The sequence below is a fragment of the Cetorhinus maximus genome, chromosome 6 (genome assembly GCF_964194155.1).
Source record: "Cetorhinus maximus chromosome 6, sCetMax3.hap1.1, whole genome shotgun sequence".
NCBI classification, from domain to species: domain Eukaryota; kingdom Metazoa; phylum Chordata; class Chondrichthyes; order Lamniformes; family Cetorhinidae; genus Cetorhinus; species Cetorhinus maximus.
In genome coordinates, this window is record NC_135884.1 from 3367217 (window position 1) to 3380846 (window position 13630).

At 48.1% G+C, this 13630-nt stretch overlaps 1 protein-coding gene across 1 annotated transcript in view; it reads left to right on the forward strand.

Moving 5' to 3' along the window:
* Positions 1-12109, forward strand: part of xpc (xeroderma pigmentosum, complementation group C) — a 34037-nt gene extending 21928 nt beyond the window's left edge. Inside the window, exons 11-17 of the mRNA XM_078543048.1 lie at positions 1684-1844; positions 3367-3448; positions 3923-4057; positions 4658-4827; positions 6881-6974; positions 8500-8589; positions 10199-12109. Of these exons, the coding sequence (XP_078399174.1) occupies positions 1684-1844; positions 3367-3448; positions 3923-4057; positions 4658-4827; positions 6881-6974; positions 8500-8589; positions 10199-10408 (942 nt within the window). The 3' untranslated portion in view covers positions 10409-12109. The remainder of the gene's footprint in view (positions 1-1683; positions 1845-3366; positions 3449-3922; positions 4058-4657; positions 4828-6880; positions 6975-8499; positions 8590-10198) is intronic.
* Positions 12110-13630: the final 1521 nt, after the last annotated feature.

Sequence of the window (13630 nt, forward strand, 5' to 3'; positions counted from 1 at the left end):
ACTCCCTCCACCACTGACACACAGTAGCAGCAGTGTGTATCATCTACAAGATGCACTGCAGCAACTCACCAAGCCTCCTTCAACAGCACCTTTCAAACCCACGACCACTACCATCCAGAAGGACAAGGGCAGCAGGTAGATGGGAACATCATCACCTGGAAATTCCCCTCCAAGTCACTCACCATCCTGACTTGGAAATATATTGCCGTTCCTTCACTGTCGCTGGGTCAAAATCCTGGAACTCCCTCCCTAACAGCACTGCGGGTGTACTTACACCACAGGGACTGCAGCGGTTCAAGGAGGCAGCTCACCACCACCTTCTCAAGGGGCAATTAGGGATGGGCAATAAATGCTGGCCTAGCCTGCGAAGCCCACATCCTGTGAATAAATAAAAAAATACATAAGTAGGAAAGTTTCACGTAGCTGTACAGGGGCTTGGTGAGACCACACCTGGAATACCGTGAACAGTTTTGGTCTCCTTAATTGTAAAAGGATACAACTGCATTAGAAGCAGTTCACAGAAGGTTCATTTGACTTATTCCTGGGATGAGGGGCTTATCTTATGAAGGTTGAACTATTTGGGCCCATACCAACTGGAGGTTAGAAGAATGAGAGGTGATCTTATTGAAACATCTGAGATCCTGAGGGGTCTTGACAGTGTGGATACTGGGAGGATGTTTTCTTGTGGGGGAGACTAGAACTAGGGCCCACAGTTTAAGAATAAGAGGGTCTCCCTTTTAAGATGGAGATGAGGAGAAATTTGTTTCTCTCAGAAAGTGGAAAGTCTGTGAAATTCTCTTTCCCAGAGATCAGTGACAGCTGAGTCACTGGATATATTCAAGGCTGAGTTAGACAGATTTTTGATCAAGGGAGTCAAGGGTTATAGGGGCAGATTAGGAAAATGTGTTGAGACCACAATCAGATCAGCCATGATCCTATTTAATGACTGAATGGCCTACTCCTACTTCTAGGTCTTATGTTCCTACATGGGCTCAAATCCCACCACAACGGCTGGTGGGAATTTAAATTCAATTAGTAAATCTGGAATATAAAGCTAGTCTCAGTAATGGTGCCCATGAAATTATCACTGATCGCTGTAAAAACCCATCTGATTTCACTAATGCTCTTTCGGGAAGAAAATCTGCCGTCCTTACCTGGTCTGGCCCTACACGTGACTCCAGACTCACAGCAGTATGGTTGACTTTTAACTGCCCTCTGAAATGGCCTAGCAAGCCACTCAGTTCAGGGGCAATTAGGGATGGGCAACAAATTCTGGCCTTGTTAGAGATGCCCACAGCCCATGAAAGAATAAAAATAATAGACATGGGATTCAGCCCAGCTGAAACATTCTCCTCTATCTGTGATTCTGAAACTAGGGGGCCATCAATAAGGTAGTCACTAATAAATTCAATTGGGAATTCAGGAGAAACGTCTTTACCCAGAGAGTGGGGAGAATGTGGAACTTGCTACCACAGTGGGTGGTTGCGGTGAATAGGATAGATACATTTAAGGGGAAGCTAAATAAACACACGAGGGAGAAAGGAATAGAAGGATATGGTGAAAGTGTGAGATGAAGTAAAGTGGAGGGAGGCTCAAGCGGAGCATAAATATTGACATGGACCACTTGGTCCGAATGACCTGATTCTGTGCTACATATTGTAGTCCTCCTGTTGTATTTCACAGTTGCAAGCCAAGTTACTTGAGCGACCATTGCCCACTTCTGTGGGTGAGTATAAAAACCACCCTCTCTACGTGCTGAAGAGACATCTGTTGAAGTACGAGATCCTGTATCCCCCGACAGCGACTATCCTGGGCTACTGCAAAACAGAGGCTGTCTATTCAAGGTAAGGACATTGCCATCCCAGCTAGCTGACTGCATCATGTGAAAAACCAGTGAAACTCATGGTTAACGCTGTTTCCCATTGTCTTTCCTGATGGTTTAGACCCTTGGCGGGATAGGGTTGTTGCTCTCTGATACTTCACCCAAACAATTGCTCTTCTTGCATGAACCTCATTAGCTAATGTTGGCTGACTACTGAACTGTGTGGGCATCACAGCTAACCCTTTTCCTGTCTTCCTCCAATACAGAGAGAGAGAGAGAGATAGAAAGGGGGAGAAAGGAGAGAGAGAGACAGACCGAGAAAGACTAAGAAGGGACAGAATTTGAAATAGACGTAGAGGAAGAAATAGAAAGATAGAGGCAGAGTCAAAAGAGTGAATTCCATTCCATCTGTCTCTCTCTCTCTCTAATTCTCTCTGTTTCTCCCTTCAACTCTCTTTCTCTGTTTCTATCTTTCCCTAATTCTCTCTCTGTCCGTAATTTCCTCTCTTTTGATTCTGCCTCTCTCTATCCTTTTATTTCTCACCCTCTATCTCATTCGAAATCTGTCCCATCTTAGTCTATCTCCATCTGTATCTGTCTGTCTCTCTTTTTTTCCCTTTCTATCTCTGTCCCCCTCTGTCTCTCTAATTCTCTTTGTTTTTTTCTCTCTGTCTCTAATTCTTTTTTTTAATTCATTCATGGGATGTGGGCTTCGCTGGCTAGGCCAGCATTTATTGCCCATCCCTAGTTGCCCTTGAGAAGGTGGTGGTGAGCTGCCTTCTTGAACCGCTGCAGTCCATGTGGTGTAGGTACACCCACAGTGCTGTTAGGGAGGGAATTCCAGGATTTTGACCCAGCGACAGTGAAGGAACGGCGATATATTTCCAAGTCAGGATGGTGAGTGGCTTGGAAGGGAACTTACAAGTGGTGGTGTTCCCATCTATCTGCTGCCCTTGTCCTTCTAGATGATGGTGGTCGTGGGTTTGGAAGGTGCTGTTGAAGGAGCCTTTGTGAATTCTCTCTCCCTGTCTCTTCAAGCTGAGGTGATTGGATAGAGGCCAAGAACCAACAGCTGATTATTTTCTTCCTCTTTCCCTCCCTAACCCAGTCCTGGTTCATCTAACTCTGAGGAGGAGTTGAACTCGGGACCCCTCTGGTCTAACAGTTCTCTCCATCGCACACTGGGCAGTATATTTGTCAGCCAATCCCTCCTGTGACTCTTTTCAATGAACAATTTCACTTGAACTATTGTATGTTAATTTTTGTGGTCGGTAACACTATGCATATCACCGCAGAAGTGCAACGCTTGCAGATGTGCACAAGCCCCATGCAAACATACATTCTCACCCACACAACAGAAAATGCTGGAAAAACTCAGCAGGTCTGACAGCATCTGTGGAGAGAGAAACAAGAGTTAATGTTTCAAGTCCGTATGATTCGTCTTCAAAACTGAAGAAGAGTCATACCGACTCTTCAGATTTCCAGCACCTGCTGTATTTTGCTTCTACATTCTCACCCATTCAGTTTACTGCTTAATGTTTCAGAGACTGCGTACACGCACTTCATTCCAAGGACCTCTGGCTGAAGGAAGCCCGTGTGGTGAAAGATGGAGAGGTGCCCTGCAAGGTACTGTAGATCTCAGTTCTCTAGATTTAACCCCCATTACTATCGTACCCAGGAACCTAAGCACCTTCTTCTAAATTATTCTGCATGGTCTTTCCTCTCCCTAGCTTTATAAGCTCAACCCTCCGAGATCTCTTCGCTCCTTTAATTCTGGCCTCTTGAGCATTCCCAGTTTTAATCGCTGCACCGTTGGTAGCCATACCTTCAGCTGCCTGGGTCCTAAGCGCTGGAGTTCCCTCCCTGAACCTCTTGCCTCTGTCTCCTCCTTCAAGATGCTCCTTAATACTTAACTCTTTGATCAAGCTGTTAGTCACCTTTCCTGACATCTCCTTATGTGGCTCAACATCAATTCCTCCTCTGATAAGCACCTTGGGGATGTTTAACTATGTTAAAAGTGCTATATAAATGCAAATTGTTGTTGTTATAGAACAAACAGAAGCTGATGAACAATATATTTTTCTCCCCTTCTTTTACCAGATGGTGAAAAGCCAATCTAACCGAGCGCGGCGGGCCCGAGTGGCGAATTGGGAAGATCAAGACAAGGATGACCTGGGACTGTTTGGGCACTGGCAAACAGAGCCTTATTCCCCTCCGAGTGCCGTCAATGGGAAGGTGCAGGACCGTTCAGATGCAAACGGGGAGGGAGGGGTTGGGGCTTTTATCCCTGATTACATTTTATTTCTTACATTGGAACCGGGGGGGAGGCCATTCAGCCCCTCAAGCTTGTTCTGCCATTCAATGATATCATCTTTGATCTGAACCTTAACTCCTTCCATGTGCCTTGGCTCCATGACCTTCAACACCCTTGACTTGCAAAAAAGTATCTTTATAATTATCAATATTTATACTTATCAATTCCCCCATCTCGTCTTTGAATAGTGGCCTTGGGATCTTCTAGGTTCAGCGGAGAGGGCAGATGGGGCCTCGGGTTACTGTCTCATCTGAGAGATGGTAATTTTGACAGTACAGCACTTTCTCAGTACTGCACAGGGCATATCGTCCTAGATTTTGTGCTCATTTTCCCTGGAGTGAGACCTGAACCCTCAGCCTTCTGAGATGCTCTTAGGTGACTCCGGTATGTTCCCAGGAAGACACATCCCTTGAGGAGGTGTGGTCGGGGTGAAACGTTGGGGGGGGGATGAAGAACATTGTTAAAAAAGACTTTGGCTAAATGGAGATAGTGAATCTCACGTCATTCCTGTCATCTTTAAGGTCCCCCGGAATGATTTTGGAAACGTCTATCTCTTCAAACCCTCTATGCTTCCTGTAGGCTGCAAGTGCCTGAGGGTTCCCAACATCAACAAAGTGGCCCGGAAACTGAACATCGACTGTGCAGCGGCAGTGACAGGATTTGATTTCCACAAGGGACATTCGCATCCCATGTAGGTTGTACATTGCAATTCACTAGCACAGCAACATCTGCAAATGCACCATAAATCGCCCATGGCTCTGTAACTTTCTTCAGCTGCACAACCCTCCGAAACCTCTGCCCTCCTCCAATCCTGGCCCCTCGAACATCCCTCATTTCCCTCTCTCCGCCATTGTCGGCTGTGCCTTCAGCTGCTTGGGGCCTACGCACTGGCATTCCCTCCCTAAACCTCTCCACCTCTGTCTTTTTCCTCCATTAAGATGCTCCTTAAAACCTGCCTCTTTGACTGAGCTTTAGTTGCCTTCCTGCTCTAGCTTTTATGTGGTCCGGTGTCAAACTTTATCTGATTACGCAGGTATGTAGTGACTTGGGATTATTTACAATATTAAGGACATGATAATAATAAAAGCTATTGATGATGTTATAAAACGGAGGTAAATCTTCCAAGTATACACCAGGAGTGCAAAACAGTTACCAACAAATTCTGAAGGTTGGTGACATTCTATGTGAGGGGTGTGTGGGGTTGGGGAGAGGGGCATCACTAAGTCTTCTGTCACCAGGGAATATGGAGAGATTGGCTGAAACCTACACGAAGACGTAAAATAATTACATTTTTACAAACGACTATAAAACAGATTTTCGTATTTACCTGATGTATTCCATGTTGATACACCGACTTCAATAATTACGCACTGAATGTTGCTACACTGTTTTATTGCTGTTTTGTTTTTGCTAGTGTTTGGGGTCATGTTAATTTTCAAGCTTTTTTTAATATATTCGTTCACGGGATGTGGGCGTCGCTGGCTAGGCCGGGCCAGCGTTTATTGCCCATCCCTAATTGCCCCTTGAGAAGGTGGTGGTGAGTTAAAATGGAGGTCACATTGGGAAATAGCTTGCAAAGTACCGCCATAGTCCTTTGCTTCACTTTACACGTACATGATCCAGCAAGGTCATGTTCTGTTGTTAAGACCATAAGACCATAAAACATAGGAGCAGAAATTAGGCCATTCGGCCCATCGAGTCTGCTCCGCCATTCAATCATGGCTGATAAGTTTCTCAACCCCATTCTCTCGCCTTCTCCCCATAACCTTTGACCCCCTTACCAATCAAGAACCTATCTATCTCGGTCTTAAATACACTCAGTGACCTGGCCTCCACAGCCTTCTGTGGCAATGAATTCCATAGATTCACCCACTCTCTGGCTAAAGAAGTTTCTCCTCATCTCTGTTCTAAAAGGTCTTCCCTTTACTCTGAGGCTGTGCCCTCAGGTCCTAGTCTCTCCTACTAATGGAAACATCATCCCCACGTCCACTCTATCCAGGCCTTTCAGTATTCTGTAAGTTTCAATCAGATCCCCCCTCATCCTTCTAAACTCCATCGAGTATAGACCCAGAGTCCTCAAACGTTCCTCATATGTTAAGCCTTTCATTCCTGGGATCATTCTCGTGAACCTCCTCTGGACCCTCTCCAGGGCCAGAACATCCTTCCTGAGATACGGGGCCCAAAATTGCTCACAATATTCTAAATGTGACTTCATCCTGCACTACATGCACAAACTGCATTGGATGTCGAGGTCACTTTGGTGATTTTATACAAGTGCATTGGTCCCGCAGTCTTGATGGTGATAGAAGATCAACAAAGGTAAAACGAACGTTTCTACCCACTTGAAGTCTTAAGTCCAACCATTAGAAGCCCCCTAGAAGCATTTGCATTTCACTGCGGATCATAAAAAGTGCAATAATTACATAGTTCCTTATCACAAAAAACTTCAGACCTTTTTAACCTTTGGCCACTCACGTCGTTGGTTTAAGGGGGAAGCTGGATAAACACAAGAGGGAGCGAGGAATAGAATGATATGTTGATAGGGTGAGATGAAGAGGGGGCGGGAGGAGGCTCACATGGAGCATAAACACCAGCATGGACCTGATGGGCCAAATGGCCTGTTTCTCTGCTGTAAATTCGAACGTCATTCTTGGCAAATATCTGAAAATTTTGAAAGTGAGATGGTAAGGGAAGGGGGATCTAAATTGTCTCATTTTCTCACCACAACTCCTCTCCCATGCCAGAATTGACGGGTATGTTGTCTGTGAAGAATATGTGGAGATTTTGCTGGCAGCCTGTGAGGAGGAAGAGGCAGAAATGGCAAAGAAAGAACAACAGGTGAGACATTCCTGAGAGGGCAGAGTGGAGCGGGGGTTGGGGGGGAGGGGGGGGCAGAGTGGAGCGGTGTGGGGGTTGGGGGGAGGGGGCAGAGTGGAGCGGGGGTGGGGGGAGGGGGCAGAGTGGAGCGGGGGTTGGGGGGGAGGGGGGGGCAGAGTGGAGCGGTGTGGGGGTTGGGGGGAGGGGGCAGAGTGGAGCGGGGGTGGGGGGAGGGGGCAGAGTGGAGCGGGGGAGGGGGGGGGCAAAGTGGAGCAGGGGAGGGGGGAGGGCAGAGTGGAGCGGGGCTGGGGACAGAGTGGAGCGGGGGTGGGGTGGGGGGACAGGGAGGGGGTGGGGAGGGGACAGATTGGAGTGGGGGTGGGGGGGGAGGGGGTGGGGAGGGGACAGAGTGGAGCGGGGGTGGGGGCGGGACAGAGTGGAGCAGTGGGCGGGGGGGGGGAAGGACAGAGAGGGAGTGGGCAGGGGACAGATTGGAGTGGGGGTGGGGGGGGGACAGAGTGGAGCGGCGGGGAGGGGAGGACAGGGAGGGAGTGGGGAGGGGACAGAGTGGAGAAGGTGTTGGGGGGGGGACAGAGTGGAGTGGGGGTGGGGGGTTGCTGGGGTATTGGGGAGTAGAGGCTGGTTATCGCGTTCCAATTTTCCCTGCCTCCTGGGGTGAGCTCTTCCCTGCTGGAGCTACGGCGATGATGTGAGATGAGTTGAATAATTCCAGCCCCACTGCCCTGCAGCTCAAAACTTACACCAGCTCATTGATCTCATATAATAACGGCAAAACACAGGCTGGAAATCTGAAACAAAAAGAAAAATCGCTAGAAAAACTCAGCAGGTCTGACAGTATCTGGAGAGAGAGAGAGAGAGGGAGAGGGTTAATATTTAGGGTCCGTTTCGACTCTTTCAGACCTGCTGAGTTTTTCCAGCATTTTTCGTTTTTGTCATTGATCCCATAATCTGTCTCGCACAACACTGCAGGCCAGGGAATATATAAAAACAATAATTAAATAGATAAATATGTAAGGATTTACTCTGTATCTAACCCTGTGCTGTACCTGTCCTGGGAGAGTTTGATGGGGACAGTGTAGAGGGAGCTTTACTCTGTATCTAACCCCATGCTTTTTTTTTTATTCATTCACGGGATGTGGGTGTCGCTGGCTGGGCCAGCATTTATTGCCCATCCCTAATTGCCCTTGAGAAGGTGGGGGTGAGCTGCCTTCTCGAACCGCTGCAGTCCAAGCTGCTGTAGCTGATTGTTTTGTGATGATTTGGGAAATGTGAGTATTAGGGTCTCCAGCACTGACATCTTGCACTTTGTTGATTCCCAGAATGAAAAAACCAGTAAAAACTGGGAAATAAAAGTACTGGTCCAAACTGGTCTTGTGTACTTTAAATTGGAACACCAATAAACCCGGGAAAGAAGATTACTGGTCCAAACTATTTTTTCCTTCTGGGTTGGAACATGCCAGAATAAATAGCTATAACTTCTCAAAACTGTTTTGACTGAAATCTGCTGACTGTGTCTGTTGTACAGAAACGGGAGCAACGTGTAATGGGAAACTGGAAGTTGTTGGTGAAAGGACTGCTCATCAGGGAAAGGTTGAAGGCACGATACAATACAAAGGTAATCACTGCAAACATTTATCCCCCTTCCCAGTTTCAGCACAGGAAAAGACCAAGGACTAATTCACTTTCTCCCATCCTGGTTGTCACACGACACAGCAATAATGGAGTTATTGACTAATCACAGTGATCAATCTCTATCAGTGAGTCGACAACAGAGCCAGACCTGAGCTGAGGAAAACCCACCCGTGGTGGAGAGTTTTGGGAAACATTGGTCCAAACCTTCCTGTTCCTCCCCCAGCACGCTCTGCTCACCACCTGTCATGTCTCAAGCTAATCCTTCTTTACAAATCCCTCCATGGCCTCTCCCCTCTCTTTGTAATCTCCTCCAGCCCTACAACCCTACAAGATCTCTGAGCTCTCTAATTCAGGTCTCCTGAGCAGCTGCCTGGAACTTCAGCACCAGAATTCCCTCCCTAAAATTCTCTACCTCGCTTTCCACCTGTTCATTAGAGTAACAACACTTTCACTGAAATATTTTTTCTCCAAATTAGATTTGAATTTAACCCCAGAGGACAGGCCGTGTCCTCTGACTTTATTGTTCTAGATGACATTAACCAGACCTTTTAAGAATACAATAATCAGCAATCATAAGTAGAGTGGGGTTTATATAATTGTTCTTTATTTCCCTAATCTTCTGAAGTATGTGAATTCGTGGAGTCCAGATCCAGGGTAAATAAGGGAGTGCTGCACTGTCAGCTGTTCAATGCTGAGGGAGCGCTGCACTGTTGGAAAGTCAGTACCGAGTCGGAGCTGCACTTTCGGAAGGGCATTAATGAGGGAGAGCTACGTTGCCAGAGGATCAGTACTGAGGGAGAGCTGTACTATTAGAGGGTCGGTGCTGAGGGAGCACTGCACTGTCGGAAGGCCAGTGCTGAGGGAGCGCTGCACTGTCAGAGGGTCAGTACTGAGGGAGCGCTGCACTGTAAGAGGGTCAGTACTGAGGGAGCGCTGCACTGTCAGAGGGTCAGTACTGAGGGAGTGCGGCACTGTCAGAGGGTCAGTACTGAGGGAGTGCTGCACTGTCGGAGGGTCAGTACTGAGGGAGTGCTGCACTGTCGGAGGGTCAGTACTGAGGGAGTGCTGCACTGTCAGAGGGTCAGTACTGAGGGAGTGCTGCACTGTCAGAGGGTCAGTACTGAGGGAGTGCTGCACTGTCAGAGGGTCAGTACTGAGGGAGTGCTGCACTGTCAGAGGGTCAGTACTGAGGGAGTGCTGCACTGTCAGAGGGTCAGTACTGAGGGAGTGCTGCACCATCAGAGGGTCAGTACTGAGGGAGTGCTGCACTGTCAGAGGGTCAGTACTGAGGGAGTGCTGCACTGTCAGAGGGTCAGTACTGAGGGAGTGCTGCACTGTCAGAGGGTCAGTACTGAGGGAGTGCTGCACTGTCAGAGGGTCAGTACTGAGGGAGTGCTGCACTCTTTTGCATCTTCTCCAGTGGTTCCGTATCCTTTTGATAATATGAAGTCCCGAGCTGTGCACAATGCTGCAAGTGTCTAACTAAGGTTCGATACAAGTTTAGTTTGACGTCAACACACTTATTCAATTCTGTCCCTCTCGATTTAAACCCTCACCTCTTAATGTCTTTTTCACTCTGTTATTTTATTCAGGATGATGCTGCCCTGGGTTCGAGTCAAGAGCTGGGAACAGGCTGCTCCTCCGAGGATGAAGGCCGCAGTGATTCCGCCCAAGTCAGCGACCTGACCTCCTCCTGGCCCTTGAACCGGCAGGAGGTGGGAACGAAGGTGGCAACGAAGAGCAAGAGCAAGAGGCAGAGGAGAGGGGAGGAGAAGCATCTCTTCCCATTTGAGAAGCTCTGATACCGAGTGACTGCCACAACACGGTTTGAGAGTCAAGCATTTCGTGTCTCGCTTGGTAGTAGATGAACGGGGGGGGATTTCTATGCCAGCCTGAAGGGACAGGTTGCCATGGTGACTGCTCAGGATACCCCATAGTTTAGTATATCACAGAACGCACAACACAAGCCACCTGTGGTTGGTTATTTAGTCATAGTTAGCACGAGTTAGGCTGATGATCCTCTTTTCTCTTTGTTGTTACGGAGCTGGGGACAACCTGGGCTCCGGGAGACGGTGCAGGGTGAGGGGCTGGCGGAAGGGAGTAGGGGGTGGGTGCGAGGAGAGGTTTGAACCCAATCACTGGCACCCCTCGGGGATGGGGGAAAAAGAAAAACTCAGCCCCGATTACCTGGCGCAGTGGGGAACCCCTGAGCCCAAAGCAAAGCCAATAACCATGAGCGGGAAAAACTAAATTCCAATTCTTTCTCGCATGGAATTCCAAAATTTTACTACCCTTTAGGGATCAGATTCTCTAATTCCTTCCAAATTTCTATGGAAAGCATCAAGCTACAGCTGTGACTATTTTTGAACGGGGGGGCGGTGCTGAAAAACTCTGGTGAATTTTTGAATGAAGTTTGGGTGCCGCTCAGAGCGGATGGCGAACGTGGGACTGGGGCCAGTTTGTGGTCGCACGGACCCTTTCTGTTTAGATTTGATAAAAATGGCCGGGTGGGGTTTGGATTGGATGGACTGTGGTCACCCTACGGAGAGAGAGAGAGGGGGGGGGATGTGTGTCAGTGGCTGCTGCTCAGAACATTAGGAGGAGTCATTAATAAGTCAAGTCATGCAAAACAGGCCCCAGGGACCTCCAACAATTCGTCTGTGCAGAACAGGACCCACTCGCTTGTGCACATGGATGCTTCTGAGTTTGGTTGACAGAGTCCCAGAGCATAGAACCTTGCAGCTGTTAAGATTGAGGAAAGATGTGTGATAATGGAGGGGGCTAAGGCATGGAGAGTGGGAGGGCAGAGAGTTCTAAACCCTAGAAGGAAAATTACAGGCCCAAAATAAACCACAAGTATAATTTCCTTACAAAATTAACTGGAGGCTTTTAGCATCTTTCCAACCCCTCACTGGGATCATTACCCGATGTGTGTACATGTGTGGCTGCTCCCAGTGCTCCCAGAGATGCTGCTCATGGTCGCAGAGCTCAGGCGCCTCTCTCTGGCACCTGGACTTCACAGACCATCCTGATTCTTGGAGTTTGGGGCCTGCATGCTGATGGGCTATTCCACCATAGTGAGCTTCACAGCTGACCCTGCTCCCTGTTCTCACCCAAAATCCACACGTAGACAATTTCTGAAAGGAATCACTGGATAATCAGAAGCTGCAACCCCAACCGGAAATGATCCCCTTTTGCCCTCAGTCAGCCCCTGACAGGGGCTAAAGTTCTGTCACAGCCAGACAAGAGATTCGATAACCACACACGGACCAAAGTTTATTTCTTAGCCCGCAAGTTAACCAGTTCTTGCAAGATCATGTTTTTTAATTTAAAACAAAACTCCACCGTGCCCCTCCTCTCCCCCTCCCCCTCCCGTAAAAATATTGCAGGCTCCGTCTGATCTGATACCTCTTCAAGTATTACCAAATCCAGTTTGGGATCTGTGTATATTCTGTACTATTGATTTCTTATGGAAAATAAAAGTGTGTTGATTTGTAATGAAACTCATTTCTGTGCTTGAATCAAACTAAAGACATCTACCTGGTTAGGATCTGTAGGTGGGGCAGGAGTTTAGGTGTGATGGATGATGGTTTCTTGGCTGAGTAATCAGGTTTGGTTATTTTCAATTCACTGGTTTTTTTATTCTTTCATGGAATGTGGGCATCATTGGCTGGGCCAGCATTTATTGCCCATCCCTAACTGCCCCTTGAGAAGGTGGTGGTGAGCTGCCTTCTTGAACCGCTGCAGTCCATGTGGTGTAGGTACACCCACAGTGCTGTTGGGGAGTTCCAGGATTTTGACCCAGCCACAGTGAAGGAACGGCGATATATTTCCAAGTCAGGATGGTGAGTGACTTGGAGGGGAACTTGCAGGTGATGGTGTTCCCATCTATCTGCTGCCCTTGTCCTTCTAGATGGTCACAGTTTTGGAAGGTGCTACCGAAGGAGCCTTGGTGAGTTGCTGCAGTGCATTGTGCGTATCTGCTCCCTGTTGATTGAGTGAATGTTTAAGGTGGTGGATCAAACAGGTTACTTTGTCCTGGATGGTGTTGAGCTTCTTGAGTGAAAAGAAAACAACGTTGGATATCCACATCTGCATTTTAAATTAGATCAGTTAATGATTGAGTGCCTAAGAGAATTAACTCTCTACCCAAATACAAAGCAAAAGATATATTGGGCTTGGAAAGCTGAGGGGATATGCAGATTCACCATAAAGATTCCAAGTTTAAAGAGTTAAATATTGAGGACAAGTTGCATAAATTTGGTTAGTAGTCCCTGTAGTTTTGATATTGATAGGGGTGATACAGTGGATGTGAAGAAGTTATTTCCTCTGGTGGGGAGTCCAGAGAAAGGGGTGTAACCTTAAACTTAGAGCCAGACTATTCAGGGTGAGGTCAGTGAAAACGTGGAACTCTTTGAGTGGTGTGGTGAGGAACAATTGCACCTTTCATACAGGAGATCAATAGGTATTTATTAGACACAGGTCAGTCCCTCCATATACTGGTATTGAGTCTGGCCCTCAGCGTCTTCATTTTACAGAGTTTGTAACTGGAACCTGCCACCTATTTTATAGCAGAAAACTCTGCCGCACTGTCCGGTGGGGTCAGTACTGAGGGAGTGCTGCACTGTCAGAGGGTCAGTACTGAGGGAGTGCTGCACTGTCAGAGGGTCAGTACTGAGGGAATGCTGCACTGTCAGGAAGGGGGTCAGCACTGAGGGAGTGCTGCACTGTCAGGAAGGGGGTCAGCACTGAGGGAGTGCTGCACTGTCAGGAAGGGGGTCAGCACTGAGGGAGTGCTGCACTGTCGGAGGGTCAGTACTGAGGGAGTGCTGCACTGTCGGAGGGTCAGTACTGAGGGAGTGCTGCACTGTCGGAGGGTCAGTACTGAGGGAGTGCTGCACTGTCGGAGGGTCAGTACTGAGGGAATGCTGCACTGTCAGGAAGGGGGTCAGCACTGAGGGAGTGCTGCACTGTCAGGAAGGGGGTCAGCACTGAGGGAGTGCTGCACTGTCAGGAAGGGGGTC